Source organism: Antennarius striatus, chromosome 12 (genome assembly GCF_040054535.1).
Source record: "Antennarius striatus isolate MH-2024 chromosome 12, ASM4005453v1, whole genome shotgun sequence".
Taxonomy (NCBI): domain Eukaryota; kingdom Metazoa; phylum Chordata; class Actinopteri; order Lophiiformes; family Antennariidae; genus Antennarius; species Antennarius striatus.
In genome coordinates, this window is record NC_090787.1 from 10,432,977 (window position 1) to 10,454,350 (window position 21,374).

The following is a 21,374-nucleotide window of genomic DNA, read 5'->3' on the forward strand; positions in this document are numbered from 1 at the left end:
AATGAATGAATGAATGAATGAATGAATGAATGAACGAACGAACGAACGAACGAACGAATGAATATAAAGTTACCACAGAAGTGACCAGGATGATGACTATTGTATGGAGGACAGGAAGGCCATTGCTCTTATATTAATGTTTATTGGGGAGCAATAGATAGATAGATAGATAGATAGATAGATAGATACTTTATTAATCCCGGAGGAAATTGCAATATGGGATTGAATTAAGGATATTGCTCTAGGCTGAGGGTGTTTTTATTTTTACTATACAGTAAAATTAGACATTTATTGATTTATTCGTATGTAGTGTAAGAAATGTGCTACACACCGACCTATCCTCATTCCACTCGTGGTGCATTGGGCCTGATTAACCACTGGAGGGCGTTGACCTACATCTAGTCATAGTATTTCACTGCAGTTTATCAAGCCAACAAACACCACAAATTGCATGTGATCAATGCAGAAAATAAATTCATATATTTGTACAGGTACAATACGTTTCAAACTGGTCCATATTAGCTTAAGGTAGAAACCTAACTAAAAGATCGTATGATACCAAGCCATGAAACAATTTGCGGAATAATCGGCACTTCCTGTTTCATGTCGGACCCATAATAAAGTGACACACTGTCAATGAAAGAGGGAAAAGTAAGATGGCTAAAGTAGGTAACCTTTTACTGCATTAATAGTGAAAAGACTTGCTCCTTGTGCAGCATTGTTGAATAAGCTTTTGATTGGCGGTAGAAATATGTTTTAAATGCTAGAAATTATTTGTTTTCTTTGACCGCGTTTGCCAATATTGCATTCATTGTAGGCAGCGACATGTTGAGACATGTTGAAATCACACTCAGGAGTTTAAGGCAACGTCGTCAGGCTTTTATTGAATGTATTAACAACTCCGTATGTGATAGTTTCAACAAAAGAACTGCAATAAATAATTAAGAAGAACTAGTTTAATAATCACAACGCATTATCGTTCTTGCCCATTGTCAAAGCAACATTAATGTGATGCTCAAAACCAGTGGTTCGTGATATGACCGGAAGTCTGTTGTTGTTGTTGTTTGTTTGTTTATTTGTTTGTAGTCCGCTTTTGTTTTCTGCATGGATGTTGGATTCTCCATGTCCAACTCAGCTCCGGGTGAAGAACCACCCTTTGAACAGGCCAAAAAAGTTCTCCTGAAGTTTGTCCAGCGTCAGGTAAACTCTGACTGCAGTATCCATTTAATATGAGAGAAACTCTTCCTGGAGGGTCTACACTGGACACTTGTTGGTTGGTAGGTTTTTGCAGAGTCCAAGGATGAACTGGCTTTAGTTCTGTTTGGTACCGACTCCACCAACAACCCTCTGGAGCGGGATGGCCAGTATCAGAACATCAGTGTCCATCGGCACCTCATGGTGCCTGATCTGGAGCTTCTAGAGGAAATCCAGCATGAGCTCCATCCACAGCATCAGCAGGCTGACTGTATCCTCCTGCTTCAGTGTTAAAAAATAAAATGTAATTGAATTGAATTATGAATTGAATTATGATTTGTGGAAAGTTTTTGGCTCACATTGCAGGTACTGTGTAAAGGTGTTAGGGACACATAAGTACTTTTATTTTGGAAATACAATATCAATACTTAAATGGTTTTAGTTTTAAATAACATGTAAGGGTGGCTTTTTATCGGACCCACTTTGAAGTACAGTACTCATAGTTTTATATTTTTCTGCCATTTGTATTTGAAGTATTCATATTTTTAGTTCTATTTCACAGTTACTAAACTACTCAATGATTCAGTATTTACATCCACCTATTTTTTTTGTGTAATCATTTTACTTCGACTGCCTCTTTACCCGTTTATTTACTAGATTCACAATAACACAGACATTTAGAATTGTGAAATAATGACTGGTTCTTTAACATTATAAATGAGAATGTGTTGGCTTCTTAACTCTTCTGCACCAGGGGTAGATGCTCTTGTTGTGTCCATGGATGTCCTTCAGACAGAAACAAAGTAAGGAGCCGCACGTGTCACTCAGTATAAACATTAATAAACTGAATGTGTTTGTGTATTTTATTGTCCGTCTTGACAATTGTTCTACATTTCTCTGTTGTGTCTCTGTTCAGGGGAATGAAGTGTGATCGTCTCAACATTGTCCTCCTGACCAACCTAAACATCCAGGCCAGCTCAGATAACTTGGACGTCATCATTGAAAACTTGAAGCAAGCTGATATCACCCTGCAGTTTATGTAAGGTTCAAACAAGTTCACAAATGTCTTTTAAAGCTGGTATTATAGATGGTTTTTGCTGTACACAAGCTATCATGTTCAAAAATTTCTTTTCCACTAGTCATCTACACAGCTTTACTAATACAGTAAATGTTTTTTTTTTCTCTTTTTTGCTGAACAATGTGAAATTTATTGTTTGCAGACTCATATCTGTGTATCCGTCTTGATTTATGCATTTTCAGTTTGCCTTTCCCTGTGGAGGGCGAAGAAATGGATGGAGGAGATGCAGGAAACAGAGGTCCTAGTCCCCCAGGCACAGGCAAAGGTCTTACCTCGGAGCAGAAGGATGGACTGGATGTAGTGAAGCACATCATGTTGACTCTGGACGAGGAAGAAGGCCTGGATAACATTCACACCTTCAGGTTTCAGGATATTGTAGACATCTTTTCTTCATAAATGCTTCTCATTCTTAGTTACACTTTTTTTTGTTTTCATTGGACATTGGCACTGCTCTTATTGGATGATTTTCAATGACTTGGCTTTCCATGTGAACCATTCGTGCTGTAGGAATGCAATCGAGCAGCTGCGTATGTTCAAGTGCATTGAGAGGAGACCTGCGGGCTGGCCCTGTCAGCTGACCATCGGCAGCTGTTTGTCCATCCGTATTGTTGGCTATAAAGCAGTGAGTTTACTTGAAGAGCACTGAATGAACACAGACTTGATGAGTATCACATTGACTTCTGTTGTTTCAGAAACAGTCACTGTTCCACATGTAATCATGTTGGGGTGACTGTGCTTTAAAATGAACAAATACTGACCCTTAGTGGAAAAAATAATACCACACATTGGTTGCTGCAAATAGTTATGTTAACTTAAATCCTTCATTCCTCGTGTTTCATTTAATTATTTTGCATAAAATGACTAAAAAAGATATGTTGATTATTATTTTGTCCTTACTGATATCGAATGGTGTGGAATCCTGTAGTTACTAAATACAGTACTTTTGTAGAATTGTGTACAGGTTGTTTACTTCAAAGAATCCTTAAGATTGCCACCGAAGAAGTCAGTGTGTTTTTTTCTTATTCACAAATATGAGCTACTTATTTTAGGTGTGTGAAGAGAGAATAAAGAAAACGTGGATTAGAGTTGATGCTCAAACCAACCGGAAAGACGATGTGAAGAGAGAGACTGTCTACTGCCTGGATGATGACAGTGAGACAGAGGTGCCGGTGGATGAAACCATCCAAGGTGAGGAATTATTTGAAATCAGATTTTTAAATATTGCTGTTACATATTCATTAAAAATAGTTTTTGTTCTCAGGTTATCGCTACGGAAGCGACATCGTCCCCTTCTCCAAAGTGGATCAAGACCAGATGAAATACAAGCATGATGGGAAGTGCTTTGCTATTCTGGGCTTCACCAACAAGAACCTGGTATTATTATACCACTGTCATCCACAAGTTATAAAAATACTCTAAGAAAAACTACTCACAGCAAAATTAGAGCATTTAAACTACACACAGCAACTATTTCCTTTTAACCGTCTGCCTGCAGGTGCATCGCCATCATTTCATGGGGAATCAAGTCATCAAGATTTTTGCTCCCAGGGGTGATGAGGTGAGAGTGGCGCGAGGTCTCAGGGTGGTGAAGGTGACAATGACCTGATTGTGTTTCTACTGTTCTGAGCAGCATGCAGGAGTGGCGTTGTCTGCTGTCATCCGAGCGTTGGATAAACTCCAGATGGTTGCCATTGTACGTTACGCCTACGACCGGCGCTGCAACCCTCAAGTGGGAGCGGCCTTCCCGTGCATCAAAGAGAACTATGAGGTGCTACGACCAGTCGAATTGTAATTCCTATTCGAGTCGCTAAGTCTCTTTCCAGTGACTAATGAGAGCTCTCTCATCCTCAATAGTGTCTTATGTATATCCAGCTGCCCTTCATGGAAGACCTCAGACATTTTACATTTCCTTCTTTAGAAAACAAGAAGTTCACTCCGTCAGGTACTGTCCTTGCGTCTCCATCTTAATGTCTTTATTTAAATTCAAATTACCCAATTAGCCTTATAAAATTAGAGTATATTTAGCATACTGCAATAGCAACTGGCGCTGCAGCTTCACATTTCACTTTCAGTTTGTTCACCTTAAAAACACCTGTTGTGATTGTGTCGACATGTTTATGAACGGAGGTGATTTCATGTTTGATTTTCCTGTGATCCAGATGCTCAGCTGTCTGCCGTGGACTCTCTCATCGACTCTATGATGTTGGTAGAGGATAATGATGATGATGATGATGATGCAGAACACAAGGACCTGTTCAAGGCTCACCACATTTCCAACCCTGCCTTTCAGAGGCACTTCCAGGTACTGCAGTCCAGGTTTTTTTTTTAACTCTTTCCTCCCTGACAGTGATTTGGGTTGCACAAGTTCCCCCCGCGTCCCACAACCCAATATGGTTGCAGAAAAATAGCAGATAAATAATAATATATAAGTCTTAACTTTGATATTTCTTAAAAGTGACGTCAACAAATTTTAGTTATAGGCTCCAAATATATTTTTCCTTCACATAAAAACATTTGATCAACATATAATTTCATCAAAATAATGTTTTTCAAGTTTATATTGAAAGCCACCAAAGATTTGAGAGAGGGACAATAAGGAGGGGGTCTCCTATTGTCACTGGAATCACATAATGGATAAAAAGGTTCAGGGACGTGTTAAACCCTCTGATTTCCTTTTCGTCTTGTTAGAGCGGGTGAACAGTCAGTAGCATCATTGTAGGTTCAGCAACAAGGAAACAATAAGACCTTTTAGTCCTGTAAAGAGGTTGTAGACACTGACCCAGGTTATCTTTTTCAACCCCTCCTTTATTTCAGTGTCTGCATCATCGTGCGGTAAACCCTGGGACTCCTCTGCCCCCCATAGAGCCGTGGCTGAAAGCCGCTCTAGAGCGCCCTGTTGTCATCAGCGAGCGTTGCCAGGCTCCACTAGAGGGGGTCAAGAGAAAGTTTCCTCTCACTGAAGTGGAGAAGAAAAAGAAATTGAAGACAAGTGCTCAAGTGTTCGGCAAAGAGTAAGTTTGATTTAGTGTGTTAGGAGTCTTTGTCGTCTATCCAAAAGTTATTTGTGTTGCTCAAAATGACCATGGAGAAGAATAGAATGTGAAAGAAAGAAATATTATTGTAATGCTTTGTCTGTGGCAGACTTGTTCAGAGGTTTTTTCGAACTAAAGAATTAATTACATTCAGTATTCCAACCGACCACCGGTCTCGTTCACAGCGCCGAGGAGCCAGATGCCAAGAAGGGAAAGGGGGATGAAGAGGAGGAGGATTATAGTCTGGCTGACATCGCCGAAGGCTCTGTTACTTCAGTGAGAATTTGTGTAGCTGAATGGCATAACAAGAGATGACCAATTTCTATAAAAATCAACCACCCTAAGTGAACACGCTTCCCCGCCTGTTTGAGCAGGCAGCCGTTAAATGTTACGTTTGACCTTTTTTTTTGTAACCAGGTGGGAAGCGTGGATCCAGCGCGAGATTTCTGCACTCTGATCAAGCGAAAGAGTCTTTCTTTTGGGGAGGGTGAGGCCCTGTTTTTTTTATTCTTTTTCTTTTTTTCTCTTTTTTTCTGTCGGAGGAGCTGGTCTGAGAAACATTTTTTTCTTAGTTGTAATATAAACCATGAGGACTCGCGTTGGAACCCTAATAATTATGTTTGTCTCCTTGTTTGCTTACGGTGACCTCCGTGTCCTTCCCAGCCTGTCAGCAGCTGACTCACAGGATAGAGCAGTTGCTTAGCAACAAGAACACACAATACTACATGAAAAGCATCACCTGTATCCAGGCTTTTAGAGAGCAGTCTGTTAAGGTAAACAAACATTCACTGTCTTCCATTTGGGAAATGGATGCTGATGTGGGGGTGTCTGTTCCTGGAGCCTGTGTGAAATAACGTCGTGTATCAGAAATCATACTTGTGGCTTTACAGTGGAGATTATGAGTCAACTAGAGCAGATTGAGAGGAGTCTGTTTCATCTCTCAGAAATCTGAACCAAGGCCAGTTTGTGTGTGTGTGTGTGTGTGTGTGTGTGTGTGTGTGTCTGCTTCTATGTCTGTGTGTAGCCATGAGACTAATAAATTGATTTTGAATGTGCTATCTTCCACTCTTCAGCTGGGGAATGCGGAGCTGTACAACAGCTACCTCCAGTCCCTGAAAAGAAGCATCCCAAACAGACGGCTGGAGGTCTTCTGGGACCTTCTTGTTCAAGGTGTGTTAAGCCTGATTACCTCGGGCTGCAGGATTTTACTCTAATCCTTCCTCCCTTGAGATGAGAGTATATTTCTGCATACTTGAGTTCAAAAATCTAATATATAAAACACAACTTGGAGTCATATGATGTTCAATATTGTGTCGTGTTCTTGTTTTCTGATCGACAGATGCCGTAACGCTTATCAGCAAGGACGAGGTTGAAGGAAGCACTGTTTCCAAAAGCGAAGCTAATCAGGTAACTTAGCGAATGTGTTGTATTTAAAACAGGGTGAGCTGTTGAGGAAAAAACTTAAAGGTGACTGAAACCTGTGTATTCCTCAGTTTCTGGTGGCTGAGGAGAAGAAAGAAGAGGAGGCAGCACCTCCAGCCGAAGACACAGGAGATGTCGATGACTTGGTATGTGTTTCTACCACTGAATTGATTGACTCACCTTTAGAGGTTTGAGATATTTAAGTATATTTATATTGGATTCATAAATGATGAGTATGACTTCATCATCTGATTTGATTTATTGGTCCCCATAGGGAAATTTGTCCATCTATATCTACAGAACCTGGCCTCTTCCTTCCTTTTTTGCCATTTTGGACTTTTTTTTTTGGCAGATTTGTTTGTAATTTTTGGATGAGAGCCATTTAACAAACCAAAAAAAAAAAAAAAAAATGTAAACCTTTTTTTTTTCTTTTTACCAGAATTGCTTTTATAAAAAATCCCCTTCACCTACCACTACCTCCATACAAACATGTGTGTGTTTCTCTGACAGATAATCTTATTGGCGTATTGAGACCTCTCTCATAAAGTCTCTATTCTTGTGTCTTTTTTGTCTCTTCCTCTGCAGCTGGACATGATGTAAGAAGGAAAGCGGTGGGAGCCTCTGCACTCGACATGATGAAAAATGAGAAGAATGTAAACGGCTAATACCGGCCTGGACAAACCCAATTCAGCTGCCTCCCACTTGCGTCCCTCAATACTTAAAAACTGTATCATGTAACGGCGTTAATGTGGCTCAGAATGTTTCTTGTTTTTTAAATCACGTTTAAAGATAACACTTTTCTAAAGAATGTACCTTAATTGTTCTGTGTGTCAAAACCTTAAGATCTGTATGGAATGTTAATAGAAACATCACTAAGTAATTTTGTATCCAGTGAATTCCAAGTCTTACTGTGTATACAATAGTATGCATTCAACAAAATGTAAGTTTCAATAAAGAAATCAGTAAAGCTTCATTGTGAATGAAGAACAAGCACCTTTATTATGTTTTTTAAAAACAAAATACAGGAGAGGATTACAGTTTTGTTGACAACTCTAGTGAAGCTTGGTGCTGCTGCGGTACTCGTAAATTGAACAGTGCAGGGTAGAATCATAGTACACCAGTATCTCCTTAATGAAGCAGTAGCACCATGATGATTTTACATCCAGTCTGTCTCTTTAACATATCCACTTGAGGAAACGTTCAAATGAGCTGGACTGAGCCAGATCAGAGAATTCCTTCTCCTTAAAGATGGCCTGCTGGTCATTTAGTGCCAACTTTGTGAGGACTTCTTGATCAATGTCACTTCCTGTAGCTATCACCGTGGAGATGACCTGCGCCCCGCGCATGGCGCTGACCGCCTCGTCGATACTAGTGCTGTTTGTGACGCCGTCAGTGATGAAGACAAACGAAATTTCCGTGTTGCGTCTCGTCTTGCGAGTGTTTCCTTTTCCCAAGATGTTATCGATGGCGTGGATGATGGCAGGCCCCACGCTTGAAGAAGAATCCAAATAAGCCAGTCCAGCTATGCCGTTAGCGATAACAGTAGAGTTGTGAGTGATGGGGAAGGCGATGTGGTATTCACCGTCCTTGCCGAATTCCATCAGTGACAATCGTGCTCGCATGCGATCAGTCCTGCTCCGGGCGAGTGCCAATCTGTCTGCAACCTTCTGCACAAATTCACGGGCGTGCTGGAAGTTTTTGGATCCGAGGCGCTCCGATCCGTCCAGCAGGAACACCAAATCCACCGGCCGCTGGACGCACGGGGCCACATCAGGCTCTGTGAGGACAGAGAAGAAATCACTTCCTTAGAGACATGTCATCACGACTGAACGAAGACTCCAGGAGTAACACCTACCACTACCGCAGGGCAGGTCAGGGCACACGATCACAGGGTCTGGAAGGGAAGCCAAGTGGAAGTTAGTGAGGAAAAAATCCCCCATCAGCACCTAGCTGTCTCCACTGCCACAGGCTTACCGGGACAGAGCACCGTCTGCATCGTCTCCATGAAGTCGTCCGCCACCAGGTCGATGTAACGCTTCATCTGAGTCACCCGTTCCTTTTTTCCACACGCTATCGACCCCAGGATCTCATCGTCCTGCTGCACTTGAAACATGTCGCCAACCCCGATGGCGTTCACCAGCACGTTGCTGTCGTCACAGAGGTACTGAAGCAGATCCTCGTCGTCGCGCGGGTCGAAGCGGCCGTCTGTGATCACCACCACTGACACTTTGGCCTGGGCTCTCTTACTGTCCCTGATCAGGTGATCGTAGGCGAACTTGAGGGCCGACGGGGTGAAGGTGCCTCCAGCGATCCACTGCAGCTTCTTCACTGCCGTTTTAAAGGTCGACATGGAGTTGATGTTGGGGTCATCCAGACGGATGGCCTCAAAGGTCCCGTTGTGACTGAACTGCACGACTCCCACTCTGGTTCCTAAAGGAGGTCGACATGTTAGGCGATCCATTCACAGTTAACTCAATTCAGATTTAAAGGATCAATGTCAGAATAGTGTTTTCTTCTAACATGTTCATTAAGAGACATTTCTTCCACAGACCTAACACCAAAAATGCAATTACACATTCTTTGACCTGTTTGTAAATAATTAAAAATGAGCCACAAAGAGATTTTATTTGTTTAAGTGCATTTTTCACATGGTGCTGATTTATTAGCAGAGGAAGTCTGGATGTAAAAGAAAATGAACTACACATGTCTCTTGGTAATGAATGAAAATGTCACCCTGTGTGACTTGTTTGTGGGTTTTCATACTGGTAAGACAACAATGGAGGTCTGTGACAGAGGAATAAACTATAAGACTTTGGCGACACAGAGAATTGTAAGTTGCTTTTTTTTTTTTTTTTTACTTTTTAAATTTATATCAGTTCAAAAATAAGACATAGATTATGCTCTTAATGCTTAAAAGGTGCCTTAAAAATCGACATGAAAGAAAGAAAAAACAAATCTCATGTTTTAGCTTTGTGTTCACATCAATTTAGATTCAGATTGACACTGTTTACACTGTGATGCACGAACATTAACTAGTAGCCCTCAGTAGCCGTGAAAATGTACCGCAATCTGTGCTACATCTGTGAGGTCACATTGTAAATTCAGAGTGCTGTGTGTAAACAGTGTACTGTCCAGATGTCTATAGCTGTATTTTCATCAGTGGATGAAGTGACTCACTTTTTGGAACTGCCTGATCATTTACAGCAACCTGTAATTGGCGAAAGCGTGTCTGCAAAAGCATTTTCTGGGATGTCTGCGTTGTGTTTTTGATCAACTGTACCGGTCGGTGACACAGGGTCGCTGGCCATGGAGCCCAGCCTGTTGATGGTGTTGATCACAAAGTTCTTCTCCAGGGTAAAGTTTGTCAGTCCAACACTTTCTGAGCTATCAATTATGAATACGATATCCAGAGCTCCGCAGCGCTTCTCGCAGTCTGAGACAAAAAGATGAGGACAAGATCAATATATTTAAAGCTGCTGGAGAACAACGCTGTATTTGAATGATGGAATATTAGCTCACCGCAGCAACCGCACGTCTCCCTGATATAAGTCATGACGTCACAGTCCTGCAGCAACAGGTGGCAGCAGTCAAGGAGTCAAACAACCAATTCATTCAGTATTAAAAGTAATGCTTTTTAAGGATGACTCACAGTCAGGCCAGGATCGCCCACTGGTCCTTGATTCCCCTGCGCGCACACACACACACACACACACACACACACACACACACACACACACACACACACACACACACACACACACACACACACACACACACACACACACACACACACACACAGTACTGTAATCAGACCTAAATTTTGCATCCATGGTCAAGTCATTATTGGAGTTGTGTTTTTTCTTACATCCGGTCCAGCCTCCCCTCTTTGTCCTCTCTCTCCTGGCCCACCGGGTTGACCTGGTTCCCCCTGTTCAGCACACAGTGGAAGTGACTCCCACTCATGAACAACACTGCACTTCTTTTGCAAGTCGGACTTTGTGTGTGATAAAACCGTTGACCATTCTGAGGAGAATGTTCTAATTGTTTTTCATTATTTTGCAAGGAACCTTTCCAAAGAAATAAGTACCATTTGAGTGCAATGACCTTGACAAACATCTTAAGCTGTTTCGTTCCACAGATGTTATTAATTATCATAATGGTTTACATGTCTGACAGCGGGGAACATCACACCTCTGAAGTGCAGCTGGTGTGACATGATACAATAAGACTGTGTGGAATTTAAATGAAAAGCCTCGTCTGGTACAACATCCAGTGGCTATGCAGCTACATCTATGGCAGACGCTTTACATTTTGTGAGTTGTGCTGGTTTCTCTCATTGGAGAATAAGGACAACTGACAGGTTTACATTCTAAAGGGTCAGCGTAGATGTAATTGTGCGTTTAAAATATTCCCTACCTTAATATTTATACAACAGAGGTGAATGAAACTTTATTTGTCTTGGACAAATGATTTAAAATTCAATTTGTGAACAGCCTGCAGACCTTCCTTACAGCTTCCTGTCACAGTGAGGTGAAGTCTGCACATTATTACCCTGAGTACCCGGGACATTGTTTTTGTAATAGCAATGCCGAGCTTTCAGGAGTCATTTTTCAATGTTCTGTAGACCAAACTACATTCACTGCATTTGAGTTCAGGCGGAAAAATATCAAAAAATGAATATAAATAACTGAGCAAAATGCATTTTAAGTGAATGTCTAGAGGCATTCCTAGAGCATGTTCCAGGTCGAAACACAAACAAACTTTGTTTCTAATGAAAGTGTTTTGATAGAATTCTCACAGAATCTCCTAAGGGTCCTTTGTCTCCAGGCTCCCCTTTAGCGCCACAGTCTCCTCTGCCCCCCCTCGGTCCTCTTCTACCTGGATCACCTGTCTCTCCCTGAGAAGATGAGAGATGGAAAATTAGACTGAAGCGCACAAGATGTGCAGGAAATCTTTGAGGTCAAAGGAAATCCCTACAGTGGGTCCTCTCGGTCCAGGGTAGCCAAACCCTGGTCTTCCATTGTCGCCCTGAAGAAGAGAAATAAATCATTCGTCATCAGTGTTCTGGTTTCTAAATGACAGTGATGAATATCAACTGTGCACCCACCTTTGGTCCACGGAGCCCAGTATCTCCTCTTGGTCCAGGATCTCCAAGATTTCCCTGAGTTCCCTGCAATCATAGTTTTGGGTGAAATGTGAATGACTTACGGTGTCTTCCACACACAGCTCAGACGATTGTGATGCTAGACATGACATACATTTCCTCCTGGGGGCCCTGGTTCTCCTGGCTGACCCCTGGGCCCTGGTAGTCCTTGGTCTCCCTGGAGACAGTAACAGAGTGTACAGCGTTACTGGACATCATCTTCACTCAGACTCAAATACATACTATTACTCATGCTGATGTGGATTTGGCAATAACTGAAACTGAACAAATTATACTAAAAAGCACTTTCTATGGAAAATGTGTTTTTGATAAGAGCTAGGCTCAGGCTAGTTTGGCAGGACACACAGAACAAGAGGCAAAAGTCCAGTATGGAAGACTTTCTGGGTTCTCTGGAAGTTTCTGAGTCATCGCTACACCAAAATCCTCCCACAGAACAGTTTCCTCACCTTGGAACCTTTTAATCCATCTTCCCCCGGCCGACCTCTGGCTCCAAAAGACCCTCGTTCTCCCTTAAAAAATAAATATATGTCTCAGGGTTTGCATCACACTATGAATCTTAGACAAATATATACAACACACAACAGTAACAGAGACATGTCTCGGAGAAACATGTGAGGAATGTTCCTGAGAAACTGTTCAGGATGAGCCTGATAGCAACACAGCTGAATTATACCGGAGCGAGGAAGTGTTTATGATCTTTATCTGGGAAAGTTAAACCCTGCAGACGGACACTAAAAGATGTGGGTGTGTCTCACGCTGTTAGAATCTCTCTCTAAATCAGCAAAATGCTTGTGATTTGTGAGAGTTTCACAATAAATGATTTGCTGCTCTGATCTCAAGCATCAGCTATGTTTCCCTCATGTTGTGTGTGGGTTTTTTAAAAACACAGTTCATTAAACTGAGTCATTTTTCAGATGAAGTGTTGCAGCTCCGTATTGACTCCAAACAACAAAACTAAAAACAGGAAGTCATTTAAGTATGTGTGGCTTTCTCTGAAGTTTGAACCAACCTTCTCCCCTTGAGGCCCATCTGGACCATGTGTTCCTTTTGCTCCAGTGCTTCCTCTCCTTCCCTGTTAAGATATGAGTAATAATCATTTTTACTAAGTATGGGAAACTCTCGAAGTTATAGTATGTTTATTTTTTTTTAAGTATTTGAAATACCCTCTCGCCTCTCGGTCCAGGTGCACCAGGAACCCCCTGCAAGAATAAATAGTGTAATTTAAGAGTCATCTGCATAACATGAATTTACAAAAATAGAAGTAATTATAGAGTAATATATTTAAAAAAAAGTTCTGTACCGTTGTTCCTTTTACTCCAGCAGGGCCTGGATTTCCAGGATATCCCTTTTCGCCCTGAGGGAGAGGGACTAAGTTTTGTTATTTTTATAATTAAAGATACTAAAAATGGGCATTTTATGACAATTAAATCAAAAGTTTACCTTCGGGCCTGCATCACCTCTCGGTCCAGGGGGACCGGACTTTCCATGGAAGCCTTCATAACCCTAAAAGACAAAGAAAGTAATTAAATGATACAGAATTGAAAGCTCTAAACATGTATGGGGCCAAGAAATCAGTGATTTATCCTGTAATGAAAACCATGTGGGCGTAAAATATCGGCCTTGAAGAAACTAAAGTCAACAAGAATGGAGTAACAAAGTCTCATCCGGAAGTGCTGGGGTTTGGACCAATAGATTAAAAACAATACAACAATGTGCATCTCAGGCTTTTGTTGATGGAACAGCTTGCAGTTTATGACGTTTTATTACAGGATGAAGAGAAGAAGGCATGCAGCACAGGGTAACTGGGGTAAATCAAATCCGGAGCCTTCGTGAGACGAGTCAGCCTCCACAGATGGGGTACCCACCCCACCTACTTCGATGAAGAGGAGCCTTTAAACAACTACTTATGATTCTCAGAGGGGGAGCCCTAAAGACTACTACCACCTGAAGGCTACGGTTTTAATTCAAATGTTTCAAGAACCTTTACATATTGAATGATTGTAAACCTTCATTCACACATTTATTCCCCCTTCAGGATGCATTGCAAGTACTTTCCTCTGGCCCATTATGTTTGATTACTTAGGGACTAAATAGCTCTAAAGTTAAATTTCTTACAAGCCTCAACTATCCTTTTTGTTTGGCACTAATTAGGAAAAGTGATACCAACAGCCTCACAAAGCTGCAAGAATTGTTGTAGAGTCTCTCAGTTCTCTAGTTCTGATTGGATTCTGACCTTCACTCCTTTGTCACCAGATAGTCCAGGGTCACCAACTTCTCCTGGGTATCCATCCAGTCCCTTTTAGAAATGAAAACACAATGATTATGTTTACCAGTGATATAATCTTTTCAGCTGTATGGCCGATGGTTTGCAAAGTTAATTCCTCACATGTATGACTTCATCTAATATAACACTGAGTCACATTCTTATAAGAGAACTGGGTCCATGAATGATCTCACCAAAGACAAACTTGCTTACATGGGCCAAAATCTCTTTGCTGTCTTCTTCTCCTTTCGGCTTTTCCCTTCAGGGGTCGTCACAGTGAATCGGTTGCCTCCATCTAACCCTGTCTTCTGCATCCTCTTCAGTCACACCAACTACCTTGTTGTCCTCTTTCACTACATCCATAAACCTCCTCTTTGGTCTTCCTCTTGGCCTCCTGCCTGGCAGTTCAAAACTCAGCATCCTTCTCCCAATATATTTACCATCTCTCCTCTGGACATGTCCAAACCATCTCAGTCTGGCCTCTCTGACTTTATCTCCTAAACCTCTAACATGTGCTTTCCCTCTGATGTACTCATTCCTGATCCTATCCTTCCTGGTCACTCCCAGAGAGAACCTCAGCATCTTCATCTCTGCTACCTCCAGCTCTGTCTCCTGTCTTTTCCTCAGTGACACTGTCTCTAGGCCAAACAACATCGCTGGTCTCTCCACAGTTTTGTACACCTTTCCTTTCATTTTAGCTGAAACTCTTCTATCACACCTGACACTTCCTCCACCCGTTCCATCCTGCCTGTACACGCTTCTTCACCTCTTTTCCACACTCTCCATTGCTCTGGACTGTTGACCCTAAGTACTTAAAATCCTCCACCTTCTTGATCTTCTCCCTGTAACCTCACTCTTCCACTTGGGTCCCTCTCATTCACACACATGTACTCTGTCTTACTGCAGCTAACCTTCATTCCTCTCCTTTCCATGACAAACCTCTACCTCTCTAGCTTCTCCTCCACCCGTTCCCTGCTCTCACTGCAGATCACAATTTCATCTGCACACATCATAGTCCATGGAGATTCCTGTCTAACCTCGTCTGTCAGCCTGTCCATCACCATAGCGAACAAGAAGGGGATCAGAGCTGATCCCTGATGCAGTCCCACCTCCACCTTGAACTCCTCTGTCACACCTACAGCACACCTCACCACTGTCTTACAGTCCTCATACATGTCCTACACTGCTCTAACATACTTCTCTGCCACTCCAGACTTCCTCATACAATACCACAGTTCCTCTCTGGGCACCCTGTCATAAGCTTTCTCCAGATCTACAAAAACACAATGCAGCTCCCTCTGGCCTTCTCTGTACTTCTCTATCAACATCCTCAAAGCAAATACTGCATCTGTAGTACTTTTTTTGGCATGAAACCATACTGCTGCTCACAAATGCTCACTTCTGCCCTTAGTCTAGCTTCCACTACTCTCTCCCATAACTTCATTGTATGGCTCATCAGCTTTATTCCTCTGTAGTTGCCACAACTCTGCACATCTCCCTTGTTCTTAAAAATGGGCACCAGCACACTTCTCCTCCATTCCTCAGGCATCTTCTCACTATCTAAGATCCTGTTGAACAACCCAGTCAGAAACTCTACTGCCACCTCTCCTAGACACTTCCAAACCTCTACAGGTATATCATCAGGACCGACTGCCTTTCCAGTCTTCATCCTCTTCAATGCCCTCCTCACTTCATCCTGACTCATCTTTGCTACTTCCTGGTCCACAACAGTCACCTCTTCTAGTCTTTGCTCTCTTTCATTTTCCACGTTCATCAACTCTTCAAAGTACTCTTTCCATCTTCCCATCACACTACTGGCACCTGTCAATAGGCTTCCATCCCTATCCTTAATCACCCTAACCTGCTGCACGTCCTTCCCATCTCTATCTCTCTGTCTGTCTAACCTAGCATACAAGTCATCACAAGCCCCTTGTTTGGCCTTTGCTGCCTCTACCTTCACCTTACGCTGCATCTCCCTGTACTCCTGTCTACTCTCCTCAGTCCTCTCAGTGTCCTACTTCTTCTTAACTAACCTCTTTCTCCTGCTGCTCACATCCTACCTGTGGAGCATACCCACTAACAACATTGAACATCACACCTTCTATTTCTAGCTTCAGACTCATCACTCTATGTGACACTCTTCTTTACCTCCAGGACATTTCTTATAAACTCCTCCTTCAAGATAACTCCTACTCCTTTTCTCTTGCTGTCTACACCATGACAGAACAACTTGAACACTGCTCCTAAATTTCTAACTTCTTTCTTCCTTGATTTGGCAAACTTTTTAAGTTGGATGCCCTTCCTGACACAGCCCTCTGTATTTATCCAGGCTTGGGACTGGCACAATAAGACACTGGCTTGTGCCCTCTTGCGGCTACATTCAAAATCTATTTGATGTAACATTTGGAATTTAATTTGTATTACAGTTGATACCAACTCCTTCAGAGTAACTTGAAAATAACTTTGAAGCAAACTTACTTTGTCACCTGGGTCACCTTTACAGCCAGGAGCGCCGATACGACCAGTTTTCCCCTGATAAATTCCACAAAGGTAATTGCGTCAGTCACAACATCAATATCCAGATTACATATCAAAATTGTTGGATGCTGTAATTATAACTTATCCATATGAATTCTCACCTTTTGACCATCTGTTCCATTTCTGCCAGGTATTCCTGCTACGCCCTGGGCAGATGGAATTCACTATGATAATCAAATATTCTAAAAGAAATCACCAATGTAAGAACATTAATAATAGTAACTATGGCTTACCTTCGCTCCAGACGCTCCCATCTCACCCTGCGGAGATAAAGCTGTTATTAATGCCAACAGCTTTATAAATGACAGATGAACTGAAAAGCAGGATTATAATGATTTAACTCTCACCTTGTCTCCTTTGAGACCAACTTCTCCCTGTATCAAAGCACAGAAGAATGTTCAATGAGACTTGAATGACTGACTTTTAAAAAAAAATGTATCTGTATAGTGCAAAAGAGTGGGTCTCAAACCTTTGGACCGGGTCTTCCAATTGGACCTTCAATGCCAGGATCACCCTGTAATATAATGAATGTTCATCAGTGTCATCAGTAAAGATGTTTTTATAGACCTCCTGGTGTAGTAAATGCTCTGTTACTTACATGTCCACCCCTTTCACCTTTTTTTCCTATCTGGCCCCTGTCTCCTTTTATACCCTAGAAATAAGCAGAAAATGCAACAGTTACACAGAACATATTCTGGTATAAGTGTAAATGTTCATCATTCTAAAATATTTTTTGGTACTCACTTTTGGACCTTTATAACCTTTTGGTCCAGGGATACCTGGAGTCTCGAAGCATTTATGTTCATAACACTACAAGAAAGTGAAGGAATAAAAGGAAAAGAGGTGAAATTCAGTCCAATTCATCTCAAACCCCTTTTAAATTACCGTACTGTTCTTGTTAATGACCTGAATAATTTGTAAACCTTTCTTACCTGTAAGTATGCTTGATATTTCTGTAAAGAAAAACAACAATAAGTGAAGAGCTCCTGATACCAATAGACTAATTTATGTCTGCTCAAATTTAAGCATTAAACTCCAGAAAGGACAAATATTCAACATCACCATGGCTTTTATAATTCGATCGATGGACTCTGTCTTTATTTTCGGTCGCCCGTCAACGATCTCCACAGCCATGTAGTCATCGCGGTACAGGTCGGCAGGAGAGCTGGCTATCTCCCTCATCCCGATGTCGTCGATGCTTCGGGAGGCTGCCACTGAGAAAATTTTGACACCTTGCTCCCGGGCCTTCTCTGCCATTGCCTTTATCCCTCCACACGGACTTCCTGTCACATGGCCATCTGTGATGACCACAGCGAAGAGGACAGCCTTCTTCACAGAGAAGTGGTGAGTCAGCTGATAGGTCATGTTTTTGAGGGCGCAGTCGGTGAAGGTGCCTTTGCCTTTGTATATAATCCCACCAAGGTTCCGGATGAAATTTTCCTTGGTTGTGAATTGGCTGAACACATACTGTGTCTGGGAGAAGTTCAGGCCTCCTATGGACCAGCTGATTTGGACCCTGCCTTTGTATTCCTCATTAGCCAGCCTCTGGACGAAGATCTTTGTGAACTCCTTGATGTTTTCAACCAGGATCCCTGGAGGAGACTCCTGCAGGGCGATAGTCTCCGAGGTGTCGATGGTGAAGAACAGCTTGATGGGACACTCAATAATTCCAGCTGGAAGCGAGAGCGTCAAGAACAAGTGTGTACAAATTCTAAATACAGTAATGAATGTAGTAGTGGAAGGCAACTTAGTACTATTGCTTAAGTACAGTCTTATGATATTTTTATAAGATTGTAGTATTTTCATGGTTCTTCCACTCTACTACCTTTATACACTTTATTTACTTTAAAAATGACCTTTTTTAAATGAATTTGATAAACATAAAACACATATCAATAAATTTAAATATAGTTCATAATTCCACTATGGCAATAATGTTTTATTGAACTAATCCCTAATCTCAATTCCAAGGACATATGTGCACCATCAGAAGGACCTGGTTAAAGTAAGCAATGAAAACATCATGGATCCCTTTCTTTATCTGGATCTACTCAAAATTCTAGAGACTGGTTTTCTGGCACAAGCTCTACTCTTCCACCAGGTCTTTATAAAAATCAAGTAGTTTATGTCAAAATGAGTCTTATCTGAAAAGTTAAAGGAAGCTTCCATGGAAATATTTTGAGTCATATTTGAGTAAACCCACAAACAAAAACAACAGATGAAAATATTACCGCAAGAAGTAGTAATATTTATAATGAGAGTTAAATATTTTATAATAATGTTTGGGAAAAGGACATTTTAATGAATGACTTTTTAAATTCATTTATTGCTTCATACCATTCCAACACTAAACTGTACAGTAGTACACAGCTAACAATGATTGGTAACTGATGGTAATTAAACTTCTTATAATAATGTTTTCAAGGCTAGTTTACTTAGTACTTGTACAAGACTTGAGTATTTAAGTTCTTTCTCTACTCCACCACACGTCAGAGGGAGATGTTAGTTATTTATTATTCATTAAACAGATAAATAACCGATCCTGACCAGCTTCAACACTAAACCACTGCTTACACGTTAATAAGTCAGCAATTTGAAAATTACAACACTGACTGAAGTGATTCTGATTAATAATAGTTTAAGTACTAGACTTTTATGAGTAATGGAGTATTTTAAATTGTAGTATTTCCTCGTTTACTCCAACAACTGAATATCTCTTTAATCAATGAAGAGAAACTGAATTTTAAATTTTTTTTTAAGTATGCCAATTAACGGAACTCACTCTTACAATCTGGAGGGCCTGGCGGTGGGGTTGGATCTGGACCGTCACCTCGCCCTGGTATTGGCCTGGGTCCAAACATCAGTTGAGGGGCGGCAGCTTGGAGCATGCACAGGAAGATGAACCCTGAAATCATTCCCATCCTTTCCTGGATACACAAGGAGACAGGGAGGAGTGAAACAAACGGCCGATGAGGACTTTAACTACAACGCTCCTTTTAAATGCAGGAAATAGCTGTCACACAAGTGAGCGTTCACAGCAGGCGTCTGTATGGAGCTTTGGAATGTTTATCTCTGTTTTAAACAATGTCAATGAATAACCATACTGCGTGGGGAAAAACAACAATATTTAAATTCTGGAAGGAATGGAACATCTAATGGCATCCCAACTTTCCAATGAAATCCAAGGCGGGGGCGTTCACAAACCTTTTCATGTCAGGGAACAGAGCAGACAAACGACAAGGCATGAAGACACAACATCAACACAACAGTGTTTTTTTTTGGAAAAGCGGTGTCATGTTAGAGAGGATTTCATTTAGAAATGGGAGGGACAATAAAGTAACTCGTCTTTAACAAACAACACATGTAGAAAACAATTTTTATTTCATTATTTATTTCACCCAATCCAGCAGAGTTTTTTTTTTTCATGGAGGGAATACAAGAAAGTTAGATAGTGGTGCTACATGAAGATATACTCTACAGGAGTATCTCATTTACATGATGTGGTTATTGTACTGCGTTTCAGATGAGAGTTTTGATTCTACTACCAGCAGCTATATTACAATCAGCCACACATTACATGTTCATATGTTCACTTAATATAATATTTTAGATCCAAACCATACAGTTTATTTAAAAGGCATTGATATGAAATAGCGTTATTATAACGCTTGACACTGTACTTAATATAACTTTAGGCCAATGACTGGCTCCTCTGAATTAAATCCAACAATGAAATACTGTCTAAAAATGCTGTGTGGGCCAAGCCTGTAGTAGAAAAACCAGGGTTTTCTACCTAGTAGAAAACCCTGTAAACATCCTGGAGGGTGAGCGCGTTTACTTCTAATACTTTACGCACAGCTCGCAGAAAAACTCTGAAGATTAATTCAACACATTAAAACCCAACCCAAGTTATCTCCCCACCCAAAAAAACAAAAAAAAAACAAAGTCAGGAGCGGATAAACAGTAGAGGAATTTCATGTTGTTATGAGATCCCTATCTGTCGGTGCTCTACTTGATAAAACTTAATAAAAGTTTAAATGATGATGACTCACCGGCGACAACAGGGAGAAAAAACACAAATCCAAGCTGCGCCTTTGTCTTCAGGGGTTTCAGCTGTTTTCCAGAGGCTGTAAACTAACGGTACATTTATTCATCTCAGTTGCGAGGTTCCCACATCAGCGGACTCAAGTCAGGGTCAGATGCTGGTCCGGGAGCCGCTCTCAAGAGAAAGCGCGCACACACACACACACACACGCACACACACGAACGCACGTACGCGCGCAAGCGCAGAGGGGATTTCAGTGGATTGCTCGGCCCATTAAGTGAGTTAAAGGAGGAGCCGTGGCCGCTCACGTTTGTTTGTCACCTCCACAACGTTGAGCTTTCTCACTGCAGTAGGATTATGCAGAAACTAAACTTTGGATTTCTATGGAAGGCGATGGGAGGATGGTTTTGGCCCCCGATCAATTTTGTTGGGATCCACCCCTGTTTCTGTAATATTGCCAGACAGTGCAGATGTATCTTTTATTAAAAACAGCCAATTTAGGATGGTATCTATGTCTGTGTTCATTTAAACTCACATACTAGGGTATATAAGGGTATAAACTTGATTTGTGTTGAGGCTTGATGGAACTGAAGGGGACAGTGGGGCCTCTGACAGAGGGATGCCCTTCAATGAGTATC

At 41.5% G+C, this 21,374-nt stretch overlaps 2 protein-coding genes across 3 annotated transcripts; one reads left to right on the top strand and one right to left on the bottom strand.

The window, feature by feature from the left end:
* Positions 1-614: 614 nt before the first annotated feature.
* xrcc5 (X-ray repair complementing defective repair in Chinese hamster cells 5) lies at positions 615-7,699 on the top strand. Its single transcript, XM_068328436.1, has 21 exons — positions 615-665; positions 1,087-1,200; positions 1,282-1,465; positions 1,949-1,997; positions 2,111-2,233; positions 2,455-2,634; positions 2,780-2,894; positions 3,322-3,460; positions 3,534-3,646; positions 3,768-3,830; positions 3,903-4,040; positions 4,127-4,214; positions 4,432-4,574; positions 5,087-5,283; positions 5,490-5,580; positions 5,722-5,791; positions 5,968-6,077; positions 6,378-6,474; positions 6,644-6,711; positions 6,798-6,872; positions 7,312-7,699. The coding sequence occupies exons 1-21, from the start codon at positions 657-659 to the stop codon at positions 7,324-7,326; spliced, it is 2,181 nt and encodes a 726-aa protein (XP_068184537.1). The 5' UTR covers positions 615-656; the 3' UTR covers positions 7,327-7,699.
* LOC137604593 (collagen alpha-2(VI) chain-like) lies at positions 7,700-21,071 on the bottom strand. Of its 2 annotated transcripts, none has more exons than XM_068328435.1 (28): positions 20,744-21,071; positions 19,480-19,618; positions 17,754-18,364; positions 17,624-17,644; positions 17,436-17,501; positions 17,290-17,343; positions 17,161-17,205; positions 17,039-17,065; positions 16,925-16,951; positions 16,793-16,837; positions 16,632-16,685; positions 14,124-14,186; positions 13,331-13,393; positions 13,191-13,244; positions 13,054-13,089; positions 12,900-12,962; positions 12,337-12,399; positions 11,985-12,047; positions 11,834-11,896; positions 11,704-11,754; positions 11,525-11,623; positions 10,592-10,654; positions 10,376-10,411; positions 10,246-10,291; positions 10,007-10,159; positions 8,701-9,156; positions 8,582-8,620; positions 7,700-8,503 (listed from the first exon to the last, which is right to left on the bottom strand). In XM_068328435.1, exons 2-28 carry the CDS (start codon positions 19,610-19,612, stop codon positions 7,902-7,904), a joined length of 3,096 nt encoding a protein of 1,031 aa, XP_068184536.1. In that variant the 5' UTR covers positions 19,613-19,618; positions 20,744-21,071; the 3' UTR covers positions 7,700-7,901. The 2 variants fall into 2 exon arrangements, with proteins under 2 accessions (XP_068184536.1, XP_068184535.1); XM_068328434.1 differs by having other exon boundaries at positions 19,474-19,618; positions 20,744-21,070.
* Between the last annotated feature and the right edge of the window lie 303 nt (positions 21,072-21,374).

Bases quoted from the DNA above. Each gene is read 5' to 3' on its own strand.
- xrcc5 (XM_068328436.1), top strand. The intron at 1,998-2,110 runs GTAAGGAGCCGC...GTCTCTGTTCAG, and splicing joins GTCCTTCAGACAGAAACAAA to GGGAATGAAGTGTGATCGTC. The intron at 4,041-4,126 runs GTGCTACGACCA...CATCCTCAATAG, and splicing joins GCATCAAAGAGAACTATGAG to TGTCTTATGTATATCCAGCT.
- LOC137604593 (XM_068328434.1), bottom strand. From the start codon at position 19,612: ATGGGAATGATTTCAGGGTTCATCTTCCTGTGCATGCTCCAAGCTGCC. The intron at 16,952-17,038 runs GTGAGAGTTAAA...TTATCTCCGCAG, and splicing joins TTGGTCTCAAAGGAGACAAG to GGTGAGATGGGAGCGTCTGG. The intron at 10,655-11,524 runs GTGAGAATTCTA...TGTGCTGAACAG, and splicing joins AAGGACCCTTAGGAGATTCT to GGGGAACCAGGTCAACCCGG.